Raw genomic sequence first — 25978 nt, 5'->3', positions numbered from 1 at the left:
TACAATATGTTTCACTGCATGGCTATGTACTTCCAACATTATGGATGTCCGGCAAATAGCTCGCGTGCGGTTGAAGCGGTATTGAATAGCATATTTCATGACAGGTGGATTGGTCGTCGAAGCACCATACCATGGCCCGCACGGTCACTGAATCTGACGTCCCCGGATTTCTTCTGTGGGGAAAGTTGAAGGATATTGGCCATCGTGATCCATCGACAACGCCTGACAACATGTGTCAGCGCATTTTCAATGCATGTGCATACATTACGGAAGGAAACTACTCGGTGTTGAGAGGAATGTCATTACACGTATTGCCAAATGCATTGAGGTTGACGGATATCATTTTGAGCATTTATTGCATTAATGTGGTATTTACAGGTAGTAATGCTGTAACAGCATGCGTTCCCAGAAATGATAAGTTCACAAAGGTACATGTATCACATTGGAACAACCGAAATAAAATGTTCAAGCGTACCTACGTTCTGTATTTTAATTTTAAAAACCTACATGTTATCAACTGTTCGTCTAAAATTGTGAGCCATATGTTTGTGACTATTACAGCACCATCTATCACAAAGCGAAAAAAGTGGTCCAACTAATACATTCATATTTCTTTGGGTACTACACGAATATGTAAAAAAAAATGGGGGTTCCTATTTTAAAAATCGCAGTTGGTATCCGTTTGGCCTATGGTAGCGCCATCTAGCGGGCGAACCATAGCGTCATCTGATTTCCCCCTTTAAGCTAGACGAGTTTCGTTCTTTGTAGTCTTTTCGTTTGACGCTTATTTGGTCAGATATTTGGCCCGTTCACGATAAATGGACCATTCTGTACATGTGAGTCTCTTCTTTCGGACACATCTTAAAGGAATCGGCGAAATGTCATGAGTAGGGAGGACCATTAGCACGGGCACAACATCCGTAGTTCGCGGATAATTAGAGACTTTGTGTATGACAGGAGGTGTGCTAGGGTGGTATGCAGCCGTGAGGGGATGGCATTGTGGTCAACGCATCTGCCGAGTAAGTGGGAAACCGGTGTCCTAATATTGGCCAGCCCAAATATTCAACTTCTCCGTCAATTTAATCGATTCACATTGGCAGCGAAAGTCATTAATTCCTTTGCGTCTTGATTCATAGTGGCTGCAGGGTCGAAATGTTGTCTGTTCTTTCGGACATGTGACGCACTGTCAGTGCGTGTTTCGGGTTTCCTGACGACAGGGTGGTGCTACGGCACGGATAACAGATGCATCACAGGGTGAGAGTGAAATGGCGTGGTAATTGGAAACGCACTCGAAAGCCGACGTACGCAGGGGAGTTCGAGAGTTGTCGAAAAAAAGTCTAAATTTCACACAGCTCCATCTTGAAGTTTTGGCTATAAGTGTACCAAATGCAATGTCGAAACCGGCTACAGTGAGATGATGTCAAGAATTTGACGAAGGTCGCAAAAACTTTGGTAATCACGGTCGAGAAGCACGCCATCGCGTTCGACTGCAGACGACAATTTCGGGCAATTGTTTGCGGATAATCAGGGGGTGGGATTGGGGGGGGGGGGGGATGGCGGAGAGAGAGGGAGACTTCCCAAAGATGCGGCGTTTCACACACCTGTTATTGAATGGCTCTGTGACCAAGGAGCGGATGTCTGTCGAATTGAACGATTGATAGAACGTTTCGATCATTGTTTAGTGGACTTGGGACTATGTTGGAAAATAGTCTCACATTTGTGTTGAAGTGTAGTACAGCATTGAATAAAAGTTACTTCGCTTCCCTTAAAAATGTATAACTGACTTTGTGACGTCCGCTAGTAATCCGACATGGCTGTTCGTTCAATGTCACTACATGGAAGGCAATGTACAATGTTGTGTTTCATAATTAGGCTTCAACAGACAACAGAGGGTAAGTTTCTATTCTCTGTATTGAGTAAAGTAGTTAATCAGTGAATCTTCATGGTAAATATGAGTTAGAAATCGGAATGAATTTGGATCCAGCGACTATTGGTTCGACCTGCTTTCGATTAAGAAATAATTTCGAGACGCTCAGACATTTTCTGTACAAGTAAAACACATGAATTTCTGTTTACCTTGGTTAAAAGCGAGTGCTGGAATGTAGATGACAATGGGAATCCATGTTATCTGAAATAAAAATGAGAAATAAATTTAAGTGGATGACTTTCAGTCTATGTCACAATACAGATCCACTGCACTGCTAAAGTATGTAAAACAGCTTTTTACGGCAGAAACACTAATACTAAACTTCTAAAACTATGGACTGTACAATAATTGTAAAAGCAGACTCGTAAGCTAGTAACAAAAGCTTCTGGAAAATACCACCTTTAATGCAGCTAATCCGTTAGTAAATTTGAATAGTAAGTAGTTTCTGTGAAATCGTTGCTGAGTAAAACTGTAAATTAGCAGTTACCATGACATTTACAATCAGGTGCACTATCAAGATGAAAGACCTGCAGTTATGTCAGTTACAAACACAAATTTACTTACATTTCAGTTCTGTCCACTACAACTGCGGCATGGACATCACCGGTATCTGCTCAGATGTTTCGAATACTTAAAGTCTGCTACCCAATAGTGGTATATGAAAATCTATGCCTTACCAGGACTCGCGCCAAGATTTGCAGCTTATCGCGAGGGACGTGTTTTCACTTTAGCTATCTGTGCACACTCTCTCGATAGTGCCAAACTTCCATGTGTCACACCGGATGTATCTTTATATTACATTCCTCTAGATTTATCAAAACATTACTTGGATTCCTGCAACAGGGAGCAAAAGACAACGACGCATGGAGGTCAATGTTTTATTCCCTGGTACCTGCCTAGGCTTCTGATACTCGTTGATGCGTAAGGTCGTAGCGTTTTTCCGTAAGATTAATGAACACAAGAGATGGACATAACACAGGTATTAGTCATCAACAATATATTTTCATTCAATATGTACAACAGTCTCCCAACTCTTGGTAATTTTCGATTCCGCAACTGTAGAAATCACGTGGTTTTGAGGCGGGGCATATCAGAGTGCAATTTCCTTGAAGGCTGTCCGATAGAGAGCGAAACAGCTCAAAATCTGAGGGCGCAAGGTAGGGTGAATGAGGTGGGTCCGGAATGATCTTCCAACCAAATCCTGTAAAGTGCTTTTTATGTCTACCAGAATGCGGGTGGGCTTTATCGTGGGGTAGCATCACCTCACGCAGTCTTTCTGGTTGTTGACCTGGGACTTCTTCTGCAATGCGTCCAAGTTGTCGACAATAGATGTCAGCAGTGATGATTTATGTGATTTTGGCCTGGAGCATGCCGTACTCTGCTACTTATCCCGCACAACATACGTGGACCATTATGGATTAATGCGTTTAAGCGATCTTCAACAAACACCGAAGGTCTTTTCGAAAATGGTGAGTCACTAACGTCAAAAGGATCCTCCTTAAAACGAGAAAATTATTCACTTGCTGTGCCCTGACCAATGGTTTTATCCCCTCTACTAAACTCAAACAGAATAATATGTCGGAAATGCTCTGTTTTCTCCACTTGGCACTCCATTTTGTAAAGTCTGGAGCTCTACTCAGTATCTCTAAATCACGAAATAAAAATATGTAAATTCCAGTAGCAACAGCGAACTACAAGTAAAAAATTATAATTGATAAAAAAACCATGGAAACCTCAATACTAACATGTAAAACATATGTGGGTGCCTGGAATCTTAATGTTGCCGAGTAATCCTCACGGAACTAGCGTAAAAGACGCATTTAGATTGGCCGTTAAACGTAGTGCCAATATGGACTGTTGAATGACTTCCTGGGACGCGGGCTGCGAACATCATCTAGAGCTAGCAGTGAGCCTGGTTTCTGACACACCTTCGGGAGGTCAAATTGCACTTCTGTCGTCAATAGCACCATAAAGACCTATAGCAAGGCTCCATGTTACATCAGTGGTCCTGTATGTTAAATCCTCGGACGTTTAAGGAATGCTGCTTGTTTTCAGTAAAAAGATTTTTAAGCATCTGGTTACCTATCAAAAGCGGAAATTCCATTAATACGTATCTTGATGATCACTGGGAAGTGCAAGCGATCCACGAAATCATCCGTTCACCCTCATGTACAGCGTGATTCAGCAGACCGGACCTACGGACTTTCTGCAATCCACAAGGCCTTCAAACACTACACGCAAGATTTTCATATCCTCCCGCTCGCTACCAATAAAGTAGTATTCTTTGGCTTAAGACCGTTTTCGAATTATTCCAGAAAAACATACAAAATTGATCTTCAAACGCGTTTTTGTTGAATAATTCGCAAACCGTGGCTTCCAACGAAAATGTGTCCCAGTACCAAATTTAACTACACAAAATTTTCTACAAAAACGTTTGTTCAATTTTTCTGTAGGATTAATAGTTTGCCTGTACGGAGCGAGATAATATGAAAACCTCGCACGTGGTTTTTAAGGCACTGCGGATTATATAAATCCTGTAGGTAGTGGCAGCTGACTCCTTTTATTTGTTACATAAAATATCTGAGCGTCTGGAATAGCTCGATTGGTAGCTGAAATCTAAAAGTTTGTGGAACTGTAGTCATATAAGACATGGTGTACCTCCGTTCTTACTCATAATCGAACGACAATATTTCAGTTTATGCATCCCTGGATGTAATGTTAGCTTTAGATACACATTTAAACAGTAGTCCAGTACGTAAAATCTTCCAGCCGAAATGCTGGTTCATGTTACAAAAAAGGTAGTGTCGCATTGTTTTGAAACTGACAACGCCTGTGAATGCCTATGGTGGCATGCATAGCACCAATGTGTTTATGGGATTTATTTGTGAAGTCCTAACTACAATCAGTGCCTATAGGCTGTAAACCCTGCCTCTATACTTAATATTTTTATGTTTAAAAATCTGTGTCCCGAGTATGTAGGTACAAATTCGGCAATATATGCCGCTGTTGTCACATTGTAGACAAAATTGGATGTCGCCTTTAGTAACCACTTCTTTGCAATAGCTTCACTTTCAAAAGATTTTGTTCCAGGGCTATTTTCTTAACCTTCGATCGGTCGCGAAAATGAAACCACACTGAAAAACGTAGAGGGGCTTTGAGGTGATTTGTTGCGCAGTGTTTTCAATACGCCCATCTATCGCGCCATGTCGCACTTTTTAGTTCTGAGTGCACGTTGATCACGTAAAGGTGCTTGGAGCAATAGTGTCTCCCGTCAAGGGTGAGGTGCCTGATGAGATGCGGCCTACATAACGCAAGTCTAGCCTTTCATGTCAGTTCTCGGTCGCATACTACAGGGAAACGAATCGTTTTCCATTGGAAACGTATGATCCCCCATGACACCACCTTGACTTGACATCTCTGCTCTCATGAGCCGCTGTAATGAAGACAACATTTTAGCAAAGACAATGAGCAGCAGACCAGGCAGAGAACTGGCGGAAATCACTGACGGCCACTTTGATCGACGAGGCTACTGGAAAGTTCGCAACACGCTATGAGGGACGTGTATCAGTGTGCTCCCTGCCGCCGTTGGATAAGCAGCTGCAGCAGCAAGTCGTATACTCCTAGCGCACGCATTTGTTACATAGTTTAATTCTTAATTTCTTTGCGTGATTTTGGTACTTGCATTGTTTAATTCATAAATTTCGGGCGTATTATAGTATTTGAGAGTTGTAGCATCGCGTTTTAGTACCTGAATAGTGTAAATTCACGTATTCGTCTGTCGTCTGTCGTCTGTCTTCTGTTTTCGTTTTGAACGGCCAGTGTCGGTTGGTCACAGTCAGTGTGCTCCCTGCCGCCGTTGGATAAGCAGCTGCAGCAGCAAGTCGTATACTCCTAGCGCAAGGATTTGTTACATAGTTTAATTCTTAATTTCTTTGCGTGTTTTTGGTACTTGCATTGTTTAACTCATAAATTTCGGGCGTATCATAGTATTTGAGAGTTGTAGCATTGCGTTTTAGTACCTGAATAGTGTAAATTCGCGTAGTCGTCTGTCTTCTGTTTTCGTTTTGAACGGCCAGTGTCGGTCGGTCACAGTCAGTGTGCTCCCTGCCGCCGTTGGATAAGCAGCTGCAGCAGCAAGTCGTATACTCCTAGCTCACGCATTTGTTACATAGTTTAATTCTTAATTTCTTTGCGTGTTTTTGGTACTTCCATTGTTTAATTCATAAATTTCGAGCGTATTATAGTATTTGATAGTTGTAGCATTGCGTTTTAGTACCTGAATAGGGTAAAATCGCGTAGTCTCCTTCCGCCGCCGAGCAGTGTGTTAGCAGTGCGCAAGTAGCAGCATTACTGCATTTACTAGGCAATCTTGTATTTTAATAACCGTTTAAATTTTGTGTTGATTTGTTTGCGCTCTCTGTAGTTTAGTTCAGACGTTCTTTGCACAAGAGTTTTTAGCATGGATAGGGACTGCAACTGCTGTGTTCGGATGCAGGCTGAGTTGGCATCCCTTCGCTCCCAGCTTCAGGCAGTGTTGGCTTCGGTCACACAGCTTGAGGCTGTTGCCAATGGGCATCACTGTGGGGGTCCGGATGGGGGTTCGTCGGGGACGGCCAGCTCGTCCCATGCATCCCCAGATCGAACTACGACTGTGGTTGCCCGGGATACTGCCCGCGTTGAGGCTGATCCCTCACCTGTGGTAGAGTGGGAGGTCGTCTCAGGGTGTGGCAGGGGGTGAAAGACATTCCGGAGGGCTGAACGGAAGGCCTCTCCAGTTTGTCTGACGAACCAGTTTCAGGCTTTGTCTCAGGCTGATACTGCTCTTCGGCCTGACATGGCTGCTTGTCCTGTTCCAGAGGTTGCCCCTCAGTCTGCAAGATCCGGGCGGTCGCAGAGGGTGGGCTTACTGGTAGTTGGGAGCTCCAACGTCAGGCGCGTAATGGGGCCCCTTAGGGATGTGGCAGCAAGAGAGGGGAAGAAAACCAATGTGCACTCCGTGTGTATACCGGGGGGAGTCATTCCAGATGTGGAAAGGGTCCTTCCGGATGCCATGAAGGGTGCAGGGTGCACCCATCTGCAGGCGGTCACTCATGTCGGCACCAATGATGTGTGTCGCTATGGATCGGAGGAAATCCTCTCTGGCTTCCGGCGGCTATCTGATTTGGTGAAGACTGCCAGTCTCGCTAGCGGGATGAAAGCAGAGCTCACCATCTGCAGCATCGTCGACAGGACTGACTGCGGACCTTTGGTACAGTGCCGAGTGGAGGGTCTGAATCAGAGGCTGAGGCGGTTCTGCGACCGTGTGGGCTGCAGATTCCTCGACTTGCGCCATCGGGTGGTGGGGTTTCGGGTTCCGCTGGATAGGTCAGGAGTCCACTACACGCAACAAGCGGCTACACGGGTAGCAGGGGTTGTGTGGCGTGGGCTGGGCGGTTTTTTAGGTTAGATGGCCTTGGGCAAGTACAGAAAGGGCAACAGCCTCAACGGGTGCGGGGCAAAGTCAGGACATGCGGGGACCAAGCAGCAGTCGGTATTGTAATTGTAAACTGTCGAAGCTGCGTTGGTAAAGTACCGGAACTTCAAGCGCTGATAGAATGCACCGAAGCTGAAATCGTTATAGATACAGAAAGCTGGCTGAAGCCAGAGATAAATTCTGCCGAAAATTTTACAAACGTACAGACGGTGTGTAGAAAGGATAGATTCCGTGCAACCGGTGGTGGAGTGTCCGTCGCTGTTAGTAGTAGTTTATCCTGTTGTGAAGTAGAAAATTGATAGTTCCTGTGAATTATTATGGTTGGAGGTTACATTCAACAACCGAGCTAGGTTAATAATTGGCTCCTTTTACCGACCTCCCGACTCAGCAGCATTAGTGGCAGAACAACTGAGAGAAAATTTGGAATACATTTCACATAAATTTTCTCAGCATGTTATAGTCTTAGGTGGAGATTTCAATTTACCAGATATAGACTGGGACACTCAGATGTTTAGGACGGGTGGTAGGGACAGAGCATCGAGTGACATTATACTGAGTGCACTATTCGAAAATTACCTCGTCCAATTAAACAGAGAACCGACTCGTGGAGATAACATCTTGGACCTACTGATAACAAACAGACCCGAACTTTTCGACTCTGTATGTGCAGAACAGGGAATCAGTGATCATAAGACCGTTGCAGCATCCCTGAATATGGAAGTTAATAGGAATATAAGAAGAGGGAGGAAGGTTTAGCAAGAGTAATAGAAGGCAGAGTTCAGACTACCTAACAGATCAAAACGAAAATTTCTGTTCCGACACTGACATTGTAAAATGCGTTTTAGACAGGTACGTGCCGAGTAAAACTGTGATGGACGGGAAAAACCCACCGTGGTTCAACAACAAAGTTATGAAACTACTGCCAAAGCAAAGAGAGCTTCACTCCAAGTTTAAACGCAGCCAAAACCTCTCAGACAAACAGAAGGACAAACGTAAGGAGGGCTATGCGTGAAGCGTTCAGTGAATTCGAAAGTAAAATTCTATGTACCGACTTGACAGAAAATCCAAGGAAGTTCTGGTCTTACGTTAAATCAGTAAGTGGCTCGAAACAGCATATCCAGACACTCCGGGATGATGAAGGCATTGAAACAGAGGATGACACGCGTAAAGCTGAAATACTAAACACCTTTTTCCAAAGCTGTTTCACAGAGGAAGACCGCACTGCAGTTCCTTCTCTAAATCCTCGCACAAACGAAAAAATGGCTGACATCGAAATAAGTGTCCAAGGAATAGGAAAGCGACTGGAATCACTCAATAGAGGAAAGTCCACTGGACCTGACGGGATACCAATTCGATTCTACACATAGTACGCGAAAGAACTTGCCCCCCTTCTAACACCCGTGTACCGCAAGTCTCTAGAGGAACGGAAGGTTCCAAATGATTGGAAAAGAGCGCAGGTAGTCCCAGTCTTCAAGAAGGGTCGGCGAGCAGATGCGCAAAACTATAGACCTATATCTCTGACGTCGATCTGTTGTAAAATTTTAGAACATGGTTTTTGCTCGAGTATCATGTCGTTTTTGGAAACCCAGAATCTACTATGTAGGAATCAACATGGATTCCGGAAACAACGATCGTGTGAGACCCAACACGCTTTATTTGTTCATGAGACCCAGAAAATATTAGATACAGGCTCCCAGGTAGATGCTACTTTTCTTGACTTCCGGAAGGCGTTCGATACAGTTCCGAACTGTCGCCTGATAAACAAAGTAAGAGCCTACGGAATATCAGACCAGCTGTGTGGCTGGATTGAAGAGTTTTTAGCAAACAGAACACAGCATGTTGTTATCAATGGAGAGACGTCTACAGACGTTAAAGTAACCTCTGGCGTGCCGCAGGGGAGTGTTATGGGACCATTGCTTTTCACAATATATATAAATGACCTAGTAGATAGTGTCGGAAGTTCCATGCGGCTTTTCGCGGATGATGCTGTAGTATACAGAGAAATTGCAGCATTAGAAAATTGTAGCGAAATGCAGGAAGATCTTCAGCGGATAGGCACTTGGTGCAGGGAGTGGCAACTGACCCTTAACATAGACAAATGTAATGTCTTGCGAATACATAGAAAGAAGGATCCTTTATTGTATGATTATATGATAGCGGAACAAACACTGGTAGCAGTTACTTCTGTAAAATATCTGGGAGTATGCGTGCGGAACGATTTGAAGTGGAATGATCATATAAAATTAATTGGTGGTAAGGCGGGTACCAGGTTGAGTGAGGGCTCTGAGCACCGTGGGACTTAACATCTATGGTCATCAGTCCCCTAGAACTTATAACTACTTAAACCTAACTAACCTAAGGACATCACACAACACCCAGCCATCACGAGGCAGAGAAAATCCCTGACCCCGCCGGGAATCGAACCCGGGAACCCGGGCGTGGGAAGCTAGAACGCTACCGCACGACCACGAGATGCGGGCGGGTACCAGGTTGAGATTCATTGGGAGAGTCCTTAGAAAATGTAGTCCATCAACAAAGGAGGGGGCTTACAAAACACTCGTTCGACCTGTACTTGAGTATTGCTCATCAGTGTGGGATCCGTACCAGATCGGGTTGACGGAGGAGATAGAGAAGATCCAAAGAAGAGCGGCGCGTTTCGTCACAGGGTTATTTGGTAACCGTGATAGCGTTACGGAGATGTTTAACAAACTCAAGTGGCAGACTCTGCAAGAGAGGCGCTCTGCATCGCGGTGTAGCTTGCTCGCTAGGTTTCGAGAGGGTGCGTTTCTGGATGAGGTATCGAATATATTGCTTCCCCCTACTTATACCTCCCGAGGAGATCACGAATGTAAAATTAGAGAGATTAGAGCGCGCACGGAGGCTTTCAGACAGTCGTTCTTCCCGCGAACCATACGCGACTGGAACAGGAAATGGAGGTAATGACATTGGCACGTAAAGTGTCCTCCGCCACACACCGTTGGGTGGCTTGCGGATGTAGATGTAATAAGTTTGAGGGTGGCTATGTAGGTGTTATTAAATGCTGCAAATAAAATATTTTTGATTTTCACTGTGGTTTCTGTTACGCCGGGTCCAAGGTAGCTCCTGAGGGCTGGAAACCCATATTACACCACAGAGGACGAGGTTGTCTATGTCCAAGGCATACCAAAAGCACCATGGTGAACACCGGCTATTTACATACAAGATAGTGGAAACAGACATTCCTAGCACTACTACCTGCAGGGGGAGCTCGAGTCACGGCCTGCAGGATGTATCACTGCGCCAAAACCTAACTGGCTGGAGACAGCTACTTAGAGCCTAGAACCAGCTCCGAAGTTCAGTTCACTCCAGCTGCCGATCTCGTGTTCTTCGACCGCTAAAGATTACGTCGTCGTCTCTGAATTGGACTCTTACTATTGCGTATGTGTGTTACCACGAACCTTTGAGGAAAATTAGAAATGAACTTTTGTTTGCTTCAATTAGGATACTTTTACTGGCATCGGTATTTTATGTTTCATTTGTCGTTCAGTCATCAACCATTTGAACTTACATCAATAAAAGTTGTGTTGTTCTTAAAATTTGCGAATTGTCACTCGCAACACAAGTGGCGACGAGTTGGCGTCTGCGTGTGTCTTCCTCATGGCGGAACTTGTACTTCAGCAGCTCGTCCAAAGCGTGCACGACCCACTAAAAGGTTTTCAGCAGTTTTGCAAAAAATCTCAGGATAAACAGGAGCATTTATTTACGGAACTCTCGCAAAACCGCCCGGTTCTGCCGCCCCCGCCGTTTCCCGCTTTCAGCGAGGATGTTGAAGACTGGGAAACATACGAGAAGCGGCCCCAGCAGCATTTTCAGATCCACCAGGTTGTCGAAGAGGCTGCTCGTCTTTCCTACTTTTTGTCCTGGAACCAGTGCAAAGAGTATGTTCTGTTAACGAAACTCAAACCTCCGGTTTCTTTTACTTTCTACCAGATTTGTGAGGTTGTCGCGGCTTACTACCGACGACAGTTCCACGTGTCGGCTGCCCGTGTCGAATTTAACCAGTGTCGCAGGAAGGTTGGGCAATCCTATCGCCAGTGGGCAGCGGAACTGTAAGGTCACAGCCGCAAATGTCACTTCAACACACGAGTCTCCTACGCGGACAAGCAAGCGAGCGCCCTCTTGGGTCAGTTCACAGCTACCGTCGTGTATAAATCGGTTCGCCAGGAAGTTACCTTCCTTGTGGTCAACAATGCGGCCACGGCGTATCTGTTGGGGGCGGATACCTACTGGGCCTTTGACTTCGCCATTGACGACAATGTTCATTTGGTGTCTTCCCATGTTCCGTTCTCGGCAGTCGATACCTTGTGCACGGAATTCCAGGACTCAAGATTTTCGTTCCAGCTGGAACCGTCTGCTGGCCCAAAGTACTTCTGGGCCCAGCAGGTTCCCCAGACCAGCAGCCACTTCAACAAGAAATGGATCATCTCAACGGAGGGAGTCACCACTCTGATCCATTACAGTTCGTGGGCGACACCCTTGGTCGTCCTCAAGAGGCCAGATGGGTGTCTTCGAGTTTGTTGCGACTTCATGGCTACGCTTAACCCTCAGCTACCGGTTGAGGACTATCCCCTCCCATGTCATGAGGACCTGTTCTCCAAGGTTGCAGAGGACAATCCTTTTTGAAGCTCGATCTTGCCGAGGCATACCTCCAAATACCTTTAGATGCGTCCTCTATTCACTTGGCCGTCACCTACGAACAGTTTGCGTTGTTCCAGTTGAATTGCCTCATGTATGGCACCGCTATTGCACTGGCCATCTTTCAGCGTTACTTGGAACAGTTCTTGCACGATGTGCTAGTTTGTATAAACTTCCTCGATGACATCGTGATCACTGGCTGTACCATGGATGAACATCTCAGCCACCTGCAACAATTGTTCCTGGGCCTGCGGACTATATGCCTAAAATGCAACCTTGCTAAATGCTCTTTTTTCCAACCTGCTATCTCCAACCTGGGTCACACCATTTCCCGCGATGGCATATCACATAATGGCCCTTCCTTGTCCGTGCGATGTACACCAATTGCAGACTTTCCTGAGTAAAACTGCTTACTATCGAAGATTCATTCCCTCTGCTGCCCACATTGCGGCGCCCCTCCATCACCTATGCTGAAAGAACGTGCCTTTTCATTGGTCCCCGGCTTGTGAATTGGCTTTCTAAACCTTAAAGTGGAGGTTGTACTCTGCAGCGTGTCTCGTGCCATATAACCTCTCTCTTCCTGTCTTCTTGGCTATGGACGCCTCAGACTATGGTGTTGGGCTTCTCTTTTGTACCACCTACCAGATGGATCAGAACGCCTGGTGGTATACATATCTAAATCCCGTACAGAGGCCCAATGCAAATATTCCCAAATCGAGAAGGAGGCCCTACCCATCGTCTATGCCTGTACCAAATTCCTCCCATACCTTTGCAGTATGTCTTTTCGCTTAATCACTGACCATAAGCCCCTTTTGGTCTTATTCTCCCTGTCAGCCCAGTTACCCACGTAGATTTCCCATTGCCTGCAGAGATGGGCCCCATTCCTTTCACGTTTTAGGTACACCATCCATTTCCAGCCCATCTCCCAGCATGCCTACACCGATGCCTTGTCTTGGTTCCCCTCTGGCCAGGATTCCGCATTCGATTCTTTGGAGCTCCAAATTTTTCAGGTTGATGATGGCATATAGGTTGCGTTGTCTGCATTCCCAGTCACAGCTGGGAGGGTGGCTGCCGCGACGACCGCAGATCTGCTCCTCCAACTGGAGCGCCGCTATGTTCTCCTCAGCTGTGTGACACTTCCTCCACCTCGCGCCCAGGCTGACATCCGATTTTTCTTCTCCATCCGCCACCAACTGGCGGCTGTCAACGGGGTGCTCCTCTGTGCAGAAAATGACGCCAATCCATGAGTCATTGTACCACCTTCCCTGCGATCCCAGATCCTCCTCATCTTACATCAAGGTCACTGGGGAATTGCCTGGATGAAAACCCTCGCACGTCCCCATGTCTTCTGGGTTGGCATGACAGTGGATGTGGAGCACATGGTCTGGGGCTGTCAGAAGTGTACCCAGGCCCTTCCCACACCGGGCCATTCTTTCCAATCATGGCCAGCCACTTCCCTCCCATGGGAACACATCCATGTGGATTTTGCGAGGCCCTTCCTTGGTGTTTACAGGTTACTCATCATGGTTGCCCACTGCCACTTCCCTTTCATTATCCGATGCTCCTCTATCACCACAGAGAATACCATCATGGCCCTGTCAAAAATATTTTCTGTTATATCCTAGCCAGTAATGCCACCCGAGCCCGCTGCCAAAAAGGTTGGCAGCATCAAAGTCCGGACGCCGTCCGCATAAGCAGCGCCAGCGAGACAGGAAATCGCCGCAAGTCTGCGCGCGCCACCGCTGGCTTCTGGTTTCTTAAGCGCTGGAGTCGCGAGCGCTAGGACAGTTCTGTATTCGCCGCTCAGTTGTATACTCGCCACCGAATTGTGTACTTGCTAGTCAGTTGTGTGTTCATCGCAGCAGAGTTGTTGTTTGTCGTCAGCCGACGCTGACCTAGCCGCTCCGACTCGAACTAGACAGATTTCTGTAGACACGGAGTTCACTACTGTGTTTCTGTATCTTCGTTAATAAAGATAAGTACCGACTCTTATTTAATCAGAGTGTTTGGGTTTTCATCTTTCTGTTCACTGTTCCAGCGGACCGGTCGGCCCGCTATTAAAAGTGTGGCGGTGACTTCGTAAGCCGTTTCTACAGCGAATTGCTTGTCGCTACGAACGCCGCCACAAAATTTTCCATTGATGGCCTTCCCATCACCTTGGTATCACACAATGGCCTTCAATTTCGTAGTCAAGAGTTCACCAAATTCTGCCACGATAATAGTATCCACCACATCTTTACCCCTCCTTTCCATCCCTACTCCAATAAATATGCGGTGTGCCTTGTTCACCCTTTTAAACCTCAGATGAAGAAGTACAAGGAGGACCATTCTCTGGAAGAAGCTCTTATGTTAATTCTCAGTACCTACAGGGTGACAAGAGTCCAGCCAAACTGCTTCATGGCCGCCAGCCTCAGACCTTACTCCATCTCCTCCTGCTGCAGGTTGGACCTTGCGCCCTGCCAGGGGCTTCCCTATATTCATCTGTGTCTAAGGTGTGGGCTCACAGTTTTGGACACCGGCCCAGCTGGCTTCTGGGGTTCGTTATCCGGCCCCATGGTCGACAACTGTTCAACGTACGCCTGGACAACAGGGTGGTTTAGCATCAGGACAACCAACTGTGTCCTCGTTTCCTCGAGCAGCCGCAAGCCCAAACTCCAGCTCCTCTCTCTCTCTCCCATCACCAGTCTCTTCCTTCGGGCCTATGTTGATGCCCTCTCCCCAGTTGGTGGATGATCTTCCTGGAGATAGCTAGCAGATGCCGGATGCTCTGGACCTGGGACAGCTCTGGGGCCTTCCCCTGAACCCACTTCCTGGCCCTTCTATGGCACCACCTCGTCTGGACGACGTGGACATCCCCATTCTGCTTTCCCAGCCTGATGTCGCCTTCACTGAAGATTACGTCTTCGTCTCTGAATTTGACTTTTACTAGTGTGCGTATGTGTGTTACCACGAACTTTTGTGGAAAATTAGAAATGAACTTTTGTTGCCTCAATTAGGAGACTTCAACTGACATCTTTATTTTACCTTTAGTTTGTTGTTCAGTCATAAACATTCTGAATTTGATCAATAAAAGTTGTGTTTGTGAAAAACTGCGAATTGTCAGTCACAACAGTTTCCGTTTCGCGACTGATCGGAGCTAAAAGAAAAAAAAAAATAGTCTTCTTATGGTATACCCAAACCGATCTTGATGACTCAGAAAATTTAAATCATGGTTCAGAAATATATGAGTAAATAAATAACATAAATTGATTATAAATTTTTGTACTTACAATGCTCACAATGAAAAGGAATGAACCCAGCAGCCTGGCGCTTTTTCCAAATCGCATTTCCAAGTACTGTAAAATAAAAGGAAAATATTGTTGTGGTCTAGAAAAGTTGCTGAAAGTAAGTAGATATTATAACACATATCTACGAGAAAACCGTTAAGATGTATATATGTATATAAGAGAGTCAATAGCTATCGATTATCGCTGGAGCAGGTCATACGTAAGAAAAAAGTAAAATAGTACAAGTTAAAAAAAAACGAAAACATTGAAAATCAAGAGAGAGCTTGTGCAGAGAAAAATAAATAAGTTAATGTGGTTCTACATCCAGTGATACAAAAATGAATCTCTGCAACATGTAGAAACGTATTTATATTTTTACCATACATATGCAGGGGAACAGCACGAAGCCTCAATTTCTCTTAAGATTCGCAATACTTGTAAGAAGTGTTTAATTTCTTCGGTATTATTACATTCAGGATGCCTGGTAGCGGTAAAATGCAGGACATATAAAAATATACAATGATAGATTTATAATATGATAAGAATAAATTAATTGTATGTTATTATAATGGATTGCTTTGTCAATTCTGTGTATACCAGTTTCGTATATAAGGAGGAAACAGAAGCTGTGCTTTGTTACAGTAACATAGTTTAGTGTATGTTTTATTCTTCCTCATTTTGGAAGGTCCAAATTTCTTCTAGTTTCCACACTTCTCGTATATTCTGTGTAAATTTACTTTAACTGGTAGTCGTTAACCATTACTTTGAGTTTCCTATATTATTAGAAACACAATAGATGGCTATTCTTGTCTTCAGTCTCTTGCAATGTATACAGGTGTTTCACACACAATCTGTAGACTCCGATATTGTGGCATTCGTTCTGTACTGTTCTGATATTATCAAGTCTTTATATTTTAGTTTAATAGCTTTGCAAACTTTCATTGACATTAGATCTGAGCCTTGTGCGGCTCGTGTTCATGCCGTTTACTGCCTGACATCTCGTCTTTGGGGTACTACCGTCCCGTTTCTTATTCGATTTAATGGCACCAATAAGTTGCTGCCTTGCCTGCCTGTGAGTGGCAGCAGCTACGCTTATCGATAAGAGCATTGTTGTACTATTTTTGGAGCGACCGTTAGTATTTCCGGGTCGTCGTGTGTCGGAAGCTCAGTCGGGACAGAGCAACAGGGAGATCCGGACAGCCATGACTTGCCCGACCGTTGCAGACACACATGACTTGAGTGGGGACGACCTTGGTTAGTCGTTCGGTCGGTCGTCTCATCGGACGACGCGTATTTGGTGGCCGACTGCTTCTGGGCTCTCTGTGTGTGTCGATTTATGATTCGTCATTGTAGTTCCACAGTAACCATTTTAGTATTGTTCGAGTTGTTTATGGAAGTGTTTTTACGCAGTCGTGTGTAGCTTTTGAGGTTTTATCTATGCAATTATTTTAATGCTGTCTGCGAGCTGGATTGAGTCAGTCAGTTGGGACGGAGCGCGGAAGTCTACGTAGGCCGGGACAGCTGGTGGCATTCATTACTAAATTGACTGTTACTTGCCAGTGAAGTGGACCAGCGGTATTTTCTTCCCTGTCGCCGTTAACGCCCCAGTTACCTGCCCTGGTCGATGGCGTAGTTTTCCGGCAGTGTACCTTTCCTCGTTGTGTTGATGCTGTCCGGCACAGCATGTAATTCGACAGCCTTTTAAGTTGTTTGGTTCATATTTTGCTTAGAGTGGTTATTGTTCCCTTGGCTGTTTTTAAACGCCAATTTCTGAAGACGTAGTCCTGTTCGTGTCATCGTCCTCGGCCGATATTTATTTTCCATTATTGTGCCGTTGGTTGGACGGAAGGGAACTGGTTAATTTGTTGGTCGGTCCTTGGGCCATCCCTAGTTTGGGTTGCCATCCGATTATTTAACTTCAACTTTTGACTGCCTGTCTCACCTCAACTTACGTAGTTGTCCTTCAGCGTGTAGTGTAGGCCTTCAGCCGCTAATTGTTTTCAGTTACATGTTTTTTTTTTAAATTTACTTTCTATTTTTACGTACTTTTGATTTCTACGCCAGGCCTTCAGCAGTTCTTGTTTTTGGTGTGGTTTGGGGCCTTCAGCCCAGAAAGTATCCCAACTTTTCTTCAACTAGGCCTTCAGCCATATTGTCTAATTATAATATTTTAAAGCAATGGGTAAATAAGTGGTTCTTAGAAAAATAAAATTGTATGTTTGATCATGCAACTCACAGTAACTGTTTCCGATCCTATCCACAATCATAACCTTATCCTGTGAGCTCTCTGAGTACCTACCAACCAGATTTCAATATCATTATTGTACTACATAATTTACACCAACCTGTGTCTTCATAATGGCAAGAAAATAATAATAATAATTCTGGATCAGTGTGTATGTTGTATTATGGATCAGAGTCCATTTTATGTTTAACAGAATGTTGCTGCTATTTTCTCTGTAATTTAGCCAATCTCAAATTTTCACATGCAGTGATACCTCACGGTAGTGTTGCGCCGCGGTCTCGTCTAGCAAAGCAGCAGGCTCCTGTGACCGTCTCAGAAAAAATATATCACAAGAATGGTGATGCAAGAAACCTCAGTAGGTGTTTTTGCGCAAGAAGGTGTATTCAGTAAGCTGTCACAACAAAAATCGCCGCCCATTACAATTCCGCCTAGGCCGTGATGTTGCTGATGTGGCCCGAAAGTTGGGGAAAAGATGTTGCTCAGTGGTCACGACTTGTGTGTCAATCATGTTAGAGGGCAAAACGTCGAACACTTCAGATAAAATAATACACTAGGTTTGCTTAGATATCACTAATCGTAGACAAGTTGTGTGCAGCCGTCACCAGGAGAAAGCTACGAGGGGGAGGTCAACGCTGATGTACGATTCGAATGTGCCAATAAGCTCCTGCTGACGGCCTCTACCTCCACTAGCCGCTCGCCTTTGTACACTGTCAATGGGACCGCGTCTGCTCCTGATCACCGATTTATTCAAAATTGACGGTGTATAACAGACCTTGGCCATACGGCCTTTTCAGTAAGCTGTTACTGCAGAAGTGGGAGCACTAGATGGCCAAGCCTCTGAAAAATAGCATTTCTGGCTCCGTTCTGGGGAGGCACTAACCTTTTATGTTAGCAGAATGTCCACGGAGCAATGGAAGGAGTACAGAGGGTCTGGAGATCCAGCCCCTTTGCAGAACCTTTTTCTCTTTCCTATTTCTACAAATAAACCAAGATAATTCTCAGTATGTGGTGTTCTTTCTCTCTTTCTTTCTCCGTCCGAACAGGATTCAGGAGGCCCAGCAGTTTCGATCGACTGATAAGCATCACTGGATGCAGATCTTGAGGGCATGTGGTCAGCACACCGCTCTCCCGGTCGTTGTCAGTTTTCGTGAGCGGAGCCCCTTGTTTACAATCAAGAAGCTCTTCAATTGGCCTTACAAGGGTTCAGTTCATACCTCTGGTCAACAACGCCCCGGTCACCCATCTAAATACTAGCCAAGCCAGACAACGCTTAACTTCGGTGATAGGACGAGAACCAGCGTTACCACTGGGTCAAGGCCGTTGGCCAGCGAGCCAGTTAGCATATTAAATGTGTTATCCTGCACATTGGATTTAATCATATCAAATACAATATATATTGAACAACATGTCAGTTTATTTGCTGGTAAGTGAAGAAAAAACTGAAAACAAGGAAAAAACAGTTTCACGTACGGACCCGAAACAACGACTCTCGGATTACCGTTCTGTAATCTTTCCCATCCGCCACCCTGGAATATGCACTAGCAAATATGGCTCTGAGCACTATGGGACTTAACAGCTAAGGTCATCAGTCCCCTAGAACTTCGAACTACTTAAACCTAACTAACCTAAGGACAAGACACACATCCATGCCCGAGGCAGGATTCGAACCTGCGACCGTAGTGGTCCCGCGGTTCCAGACTGAAGCGCCTAGAACCGCTCGGCCACTCCGGCCGGCATGCACTAGCATAAATGTCTCATGCCTAGCCTGCCACTCGCCAAAAATAAAATGCTATTTTTGGGGTACCGGGCCTTAATCGGTAAAAGCGGAGCCCTTGTAGGGTCACTTCGTCGTCCGTCTATCTGTCTGTCTGTCCAATTGTTCAAGATATTTTCCTCGTCTCAGGAACTGGCAGACATGTGAAGTTGAAATTTATGTTGTATACTAAGGTCTACAGTCCCTTGCCGGTGTAAGGAATGGAAACTTCTAAGCCAATGCACTCAAAAGAGACGGCCATTTATGTCACTTATTTTGATACTCGATAACTCCTCATTAAAACTTATAGGGCTTTTACGCGTTGACTAGAATCACGAAATTTAGGAAGAGGCCAAGTTTCGCAGTACAACCAAAGATTAAAGTCCGAAAATTGTTAATTCGTAATTATATCATACTAAACTGATTTTTTCATTTATTATCAGACTGTCTATCTGCCCGTCTGTCTGTTAAGACCCTTTTTTTCTCAGGAACGGGTACACGTATCAAGTTGAAATACGAGTACTAAGATCTATAGTCCCTTCGCGATGTAATGAACGTGAGCTTCTCAGTCAATGCAGACAGAAGATACGGCCATTTATGTCAGACATACTCGAAAACTCACTCATCAAAACCTCTAGCGTACTTCCTGCCGGTCTAGAATCATGGAATTTGGCAGGAAGTAAGCTTTTAAGCTTTTACCGTACAAGCAAAGTGAAAAACCAGACATCGTTAATTTGTAACTATATCAAACGAAAAAAATATTTCTTTTGTAATTTGTAATTCGACGTCAGTGTTGAAATTGAAACATTCTCAGAAGTCCTGAAATCCCTGGGACTGGAATGTTGTCAGTATCATCGTTGATGACAGGAAAAAAGCGTCGATATTTTCGATTCCCAGAATGGATGAACTGTCGTTATACGTAACTGTATTTTTGCGGAACCGTCTGTGCGCGAATCCTGCTCACAGCTGGACATTTTTATTGCTAAATGCTTGGCCATCTGCAGCTCCCACTTCTGTGACTTTCGTTTCTCGACAAGACCTGGATGCACAATAAACTCTGTTGAAATCGGTGATGACGAGAAGGCGCGGTCCCCTTGCAAATGTAAGTGCTGCAGACTTGCGGCCTACTACGGATTCTAGAGGGTAAGGGTCACACTCTAGTGGGTTCTGAGTTGTGACGTCACTGTGAACACTTTCGCCTCGCCACACTGCACTGAAGCTTGTAGACACACGACACACACCTGTCAGTCATATGCAGGTATGAATGTAATCGAGTTTTTTCGTCTTTGAATGTGTTATTATTATTGTTATTATTATTAAGCTTTCTACTAGTTACGCTGTTTTTTCCATGATCGGTGATATGATAAAGTATAACTTCAAAGGATGACAACTTCTTTCAGAACTCAGAGGGCACAGCTCTTCATTTTGGTGGAAGACTCACAGTCTTAGACTACATAGATCTGTAGTACCGAGAAACCCCCTACAATGTCATTTTAAACTCTTTAACTCGTTGAACCTTTCTTCGAGATAGACGATTTTGTAATTCCGCATTCTTTTGCCTAAGATGTTTTATCTCAGTCCCCGTAATTTCTAGTTGTTGGTGCAAGTATTCATTGTCGCCTCCACTTTCGCTTATTTTCACGGTTAACGTTTTGTCTAATACGTTGATTATTTCTTAATATTGTTACCTGTTAAATAGCTTCTTTACGGCAGCTTCGTTTTGTGTCCTAATATTTTCCTCATTATTAGGCTTATTATTACGCCCTCAATCAGCACCAGAGTATGACAGATTTACAACTGAAACAGCATCAGTTTCCAACTTGACTTTTGGAGGGATGTTGAACAGTTCACTTTTAAGATGCCTTTCATAATCCAAATTAGTAAAATGTATTGGGCAGGCACGAGCATTTTCGTTTCACCTCATTGTTGCTTCGAAATGTATGCGACTTAATGCTTAATTGATTTGTCTGCTGTGATTATTACAGCAAGCGATCGTGCAGTAACCATTATTTTCCACTTAAAACTTACTCTAAGAAAATTCCCCAATACACTGATAATTATGGCGCAACTCTGTACTTAATCACCAGTCACAAATAAAATAATAATCTTGTTTTCGCTCGTAAACGCAATTACGACACAATACGTTATGGCAGGGCCGGCGCAAGCCCAAGTGCCGCCCCGTGCGAGCTGCTAAATTGCCGCCCCCCTTTTTTTACAAAACGTTTGTGGAATTTTATTTAAACAAATCTGTAGGAAATGTCAGCAGTAAATCGCAATTCTGGTTTTTACTTTTCAGATCTACCTAGCTTTCGGTCCCTGAGTGGCCAGTCTCAAAGCTTTTAATATGTGCTTCCATCTAGTGTGTGTGTAGTATTGTCAAACAAAAGTGACGGTCAGAGTTTAATTGTTGCTCAAGCAGGCGGAGACAGGTGTTTCATGGCTCAAAAACCAAAGCGTCCGACTGTCACTCTGAAATGGAAAACAAAAATTTTCAGAAATACGTCGAAACCCAACCTATACCAGGCTTATTAACAATGTCTTTATCCCTTGTAATTAATCGCAGCGTACTTACCCATTCGGAACACTTCTAGTCATTGTAGGTGTTGGACATGTTTGGCTGTAGTAATGTTCAACCATTTTTTCCCATAATGTGGGAAGAATAAAACACTCGGAAACTGCCATTGAAGGGCTTAACAAAATTGCTTCAGGCTTAACATGTAACCGTAGTATCGAACATTGCACTCGAAGTTCCAAATTAGATTTCGTCTTTTGCAAAATTAGTTGTGAGTAAACGCACAGCGCGTAAGAGGCTGGCAGCGCTCCACTCATAAGTCATAAGAATACTGGCGTGTACGGTTGTACGCCAGACTGCTTCCCCCTCTCTGTTCCTCCGGCGTAAGCACGACGGTGCTGCCACAGTGGCGAGGAGAAATTAGTCCACCTCCCCACCCCCCCTTTGTTCAACAGGGGTGGCTGGCAGGTAGTCGAGGCGCCGTGCCACAGTTCCCGAAGCCGCTGCCTCCGAGGTTTGGTTTCGAATTCCCTCTTGAGCATGAATGTTAAGTTTGTGCTAAAAAAAAAACAAAAATAAAAAAATTTAAAAAAGGGGGTGGGGGCGGCAAATTTGCCGCCCCTTGGAAAGTGCCGCCCCGTGCGGCCGCCCGTTTCGCACATGCCTTGCACCGGCCCTGTGTTACGGTAACCGCAAGCTACTGAGCAATTGTAGGGTTGACGTCAGAGGCGCAGCATGCTATAGCGCATGCCCATCGTGTATACTAGTATCCATGGTGTCTAACAATCGCAGTGCCAAATATGCTGCATGACCGAGCGAGGTGGCGCAGTGGTAGCACACTGGACTCGCATTCAGGAGGACGACGGTTCAATCCCGCGTCCGGCCATGCTGATTTAGGTTTTCCGTGATTTCCCTAAATCGGTCCAGGCAAATGCTGGAATGGTTCCTTTCAAAGGGCACGGCCGACTTCCTTCCCTAATCTCTTCCCCTAAAACAACCCAACCCAACTGTGCTGTTCAAACCCCGTGTCCAGCTATCCTGTATTGCTTATTCCGTGACTTCCAATTTTGGTTCAGGGAAATTCCGGCACGGTTCCCTTGAAAAAGGGCACGGCCGATTTCCTACTCCATCATTCATGAATCCGAGCTTGTGCTCCTTACGTAATGACCTCGTTGTGGACGGAACGTGAAACACCAGTTTCCTCCTCCTCCTCCTCCTCCTCCTCCTCGCCCTCCTCCTTCAGTGCCTGCCGCAGTCAGCCCAGCTACATGGGCCGAGCCAGCGCCGCCTCTGGAGTGCTGAGCACAGAACTTCGCCGGGTCGTCGCCCGCTGCTTTTGCGATATCTGTGAGAAGAGTGAGCCGGTCCACCTCGTGGATCCATGGTATCGCTGCCTGCTGGAGTCGGACGACTCGCGCGATCGATATTTGGTACGCGGCCGGAGTGAAGTCGTACCAGATACGTTCAGGTGCGGGCACGGTGAGCTGTGTATCCGTTGCTACAATGAACTGTAGATGGGACCAGCCGCCGGCCGTTGTGGTCGAGCTGTTCTAGGGGCTTCAGTCCGGAACCGCGCTGCTGCTACGGTCGCAGGTTCGAACCCTGCCCCGGGCGTGGATGTGTGTGATGTTCTTAGCTTAGTTAGGTTTAAGTAGTTCTACGTCTAGGGGACCGATGACCGCAGATGTTGAGTCCCACAGTGCTCAGAGCCATTTGAACCATTTTTGGACCAGCCGCGAAGCGCGGTGGCGTTCAGGGTCCAAAGTAAAAGGAGTTTGGCGGATTGAATTTGGATAAAAGGAGGCGTCAGCTAATTTCTGTCTTCACAGTTGTCGAGCGCTCACAGTGGATGGATAACTGGGTCATGGAACCTATTTACCGATGCTCTAGACCGATATATTTTGGGAATGTTGAGCATCAACCAGTTTAGATGGAAAAGTTTTATTGCCCTCGCCTTGAGATAACTGGTTAAAAGTCGTTCAAAAATGGTTCAAATGGCTCTGAGCACTATGGGACTCAACTTCTGAGGTCATCAGTCCCCTAGAACTTAGAACTACTTAAACCTAACTAACCTAAGGACATCACACACATCCATGCCCGAGGCAGAATTCGAACCTGCGACCGTAGCGGTCGAGCGGTTCCAGACTGTAGCGCCTAGAACCGCTCGGCCACCCCGGCCGGCTTTGAAAGTGGTACTCTCCCTTAATGTCGTCAGTATTACGCTTTACACTGAGGTGACAAAAGTCACACAATACCTTTTAACATCGTGTCAGACCTCCTTCAGCCAGACATAGTGGAGCAACTCGACCTGGCTTGCGCTCAGCAAATGGTTAGAAGCCTGCTGCAGAAATACTGAGCCATGCTGCCTCTAAAGCCATTCATAACTGCGAAACTGTTGCCAGTGCAGGACTGTGTGTACGAACTGGCCTCTATAATACGTCCCATTAATGTTCATTAATGTTGGATCGGATTCGTGTCGGATCTGGGTGCCAGTTGACTCGCCCGAATTGACCAGAGTGTTCAACTCATTCGCGAACAACCGTGGTTTAGTGACAAGGCGCATTATCATCCACAAGTATTCCATCGTTGTTAGGGATAATTAATTCCAAGTAGCCGAACATAACCATTTCCAGTCGGTGATCGGTTCATTTGGACCAGAGGACTCAGTCCATTCTGTGCGAACGCAGATCACACCATTAAGCTTGCACAGTGCCTTGTTGACAACTTGGGCCCATTGCTTCGTATGGTCTGCGCCACACTCGAACCATACTATCAACTGTTACAAAATGAAATCGGGACTCATATGATAAGTCTACGCAAATGCCGCTACTCTCGGTCGTTAACTGCAGTCCGTCAGCCAATGCGTTGTCCGTGATGAGAATACTTGAAATTTTATACTCTCGGTACACTCTTGTCACTGTGGATCTCGGAATACTGAAACCAATTATGATTACCGAAATGGAATTCCCCTTGCGTCTACCTACAACCACTACTCCGCGTTCCAAGTCCGTTGATCCCTGTCGTGTGGACATAATCATGGCGGAAACCTTTTCACATGAGTCGCCTGAGTACAAATGACAGCTCCGAGAATGCACTGTCTATGTCTTGTGTACAAGATAAGCTACTACCGCCTTTTTCATGTGTGTATACAGTTACGCCATGAGTTTTGTCACTTCTGTGTAACTGTTATTAGCTGTTAGGAACGCACTTCTGTGTAATGTACACTAATAGGACGTTGTTGTGGTGCTTGGAGAGCGTAAATGGCTTTCAAAAAGATTATTGTTACTTTTCAAGTCGTTAAGTAGCAGTGTCAAACCGTGTGCAGCTTTATCAGCCTGTTGCTAATATAAAGCATATTCTGGGTCATTTAATCCGCAACTGTGCCTACTCGTAAACTGTTTGGGAACAGACCGGCTAGTATTTAGTGACTCTGTTTAAAATGTTGGATATGAGCCATTAATTTTAATTGTTGTACTCACTAGCTGCTTTAATAGCTTCATTCGTTTTGTACATAATTTTGTTTTCAGCTCGCGTTAAGCTCTTCACGTTTTACAATCAACGTGTTTTATCATGTTTAGGTGATATTAATTATTTACCAATTTGTTTCTTGACAGTCACACTGAGCTCCGATGGACTTTTCTTTAAAGGGTGTTGTATATTAACTCAGCTGCTTATGGAAATACTTCATGGGTGGTAATTTTTTCTCTGATGGTTTAGACATTCCTGTCCATGTTGCTGTAGACTGTTGTGTAAAGTTAATCTGAAGCGGTCAGTGTTCACATTAAGTGTGAGCCTGTAGCTGGTTTCTCCCGCAACTAGAATCATTTGTTGAATGCAGAGTTTTAATGATTTAATTTGATGAGTTTCCATTTTTAATTAAGTTTGTAAATGTTTTATGTAATAAATTTTTAAATTCGAGGTTCGCTTCCTCTGCGTGGTCTGTTTAAGCACCTTACATTGCCGAGTCTCAGTGTTTACTCCTGTGTACCTTTTCTGATTAATTCTGTGCTTCTATTTATGCCTTTGCTCTTACCATTAAGTAATTTTGCTGTTCTTAGGGTTAATTGAAGTAACTAAGTAATCTGTGTAGAATAATGTAATCAAAATACAACGTAAAGTGATTCTAAA

At 45.0% G+C, this 25978-nt stretch overlaps 1 protein-coding gene across 1 annotated transcript in view; it reads right to left on the bottom strand.

Moving 5' to 3' along the window:
• The window catches only part of LOC124711853 (sodium-coupled monocarboxylate transporter 1-like), a 213702-nt gene that overhangs the window by 122642 nt on the left and 65082 nt on the right, over positions 1 to 25978 (bottom strand). The window contains exons 4-5 of the mRNA XM_047242080.1: positions 15344 to 15409; positions 2077 to 2128 (exon numbers count right to left, since the gene is read on the bottom strand). Of these exons, the coding sequence (XP_047098036.1) occupies positions 2077 to 2128; positions 15344 to 15409 (118 nt within the window). The remainder of the gene's footprint in view (positions 1 to 2076; positions 2129 to 15343; positions 15410 to 25978) is intronic.

The sequence above is a fragment of the Schistocerca piceifrons genome, chromosome 8 (assembly GCF_021461385.2).
Source record: "Schistocerca piceifrons isolate TAMUIC-IGC-003096 chromosome 8, iqSchPice1.1, whole genome shotgun sequence".
NCBI classification, from domain to species: domain Eukaryota; kingdom Metazoa; phylum Arthropoda; class Insecta; order Orthoptera; family Acrididae; genus Schistocerca; species Schistocerca piceifrons.
Note: the sequence above shows the minus strand (reverse complement) of the source record. Positions and strands in the feature narration are given on the sequence as shown.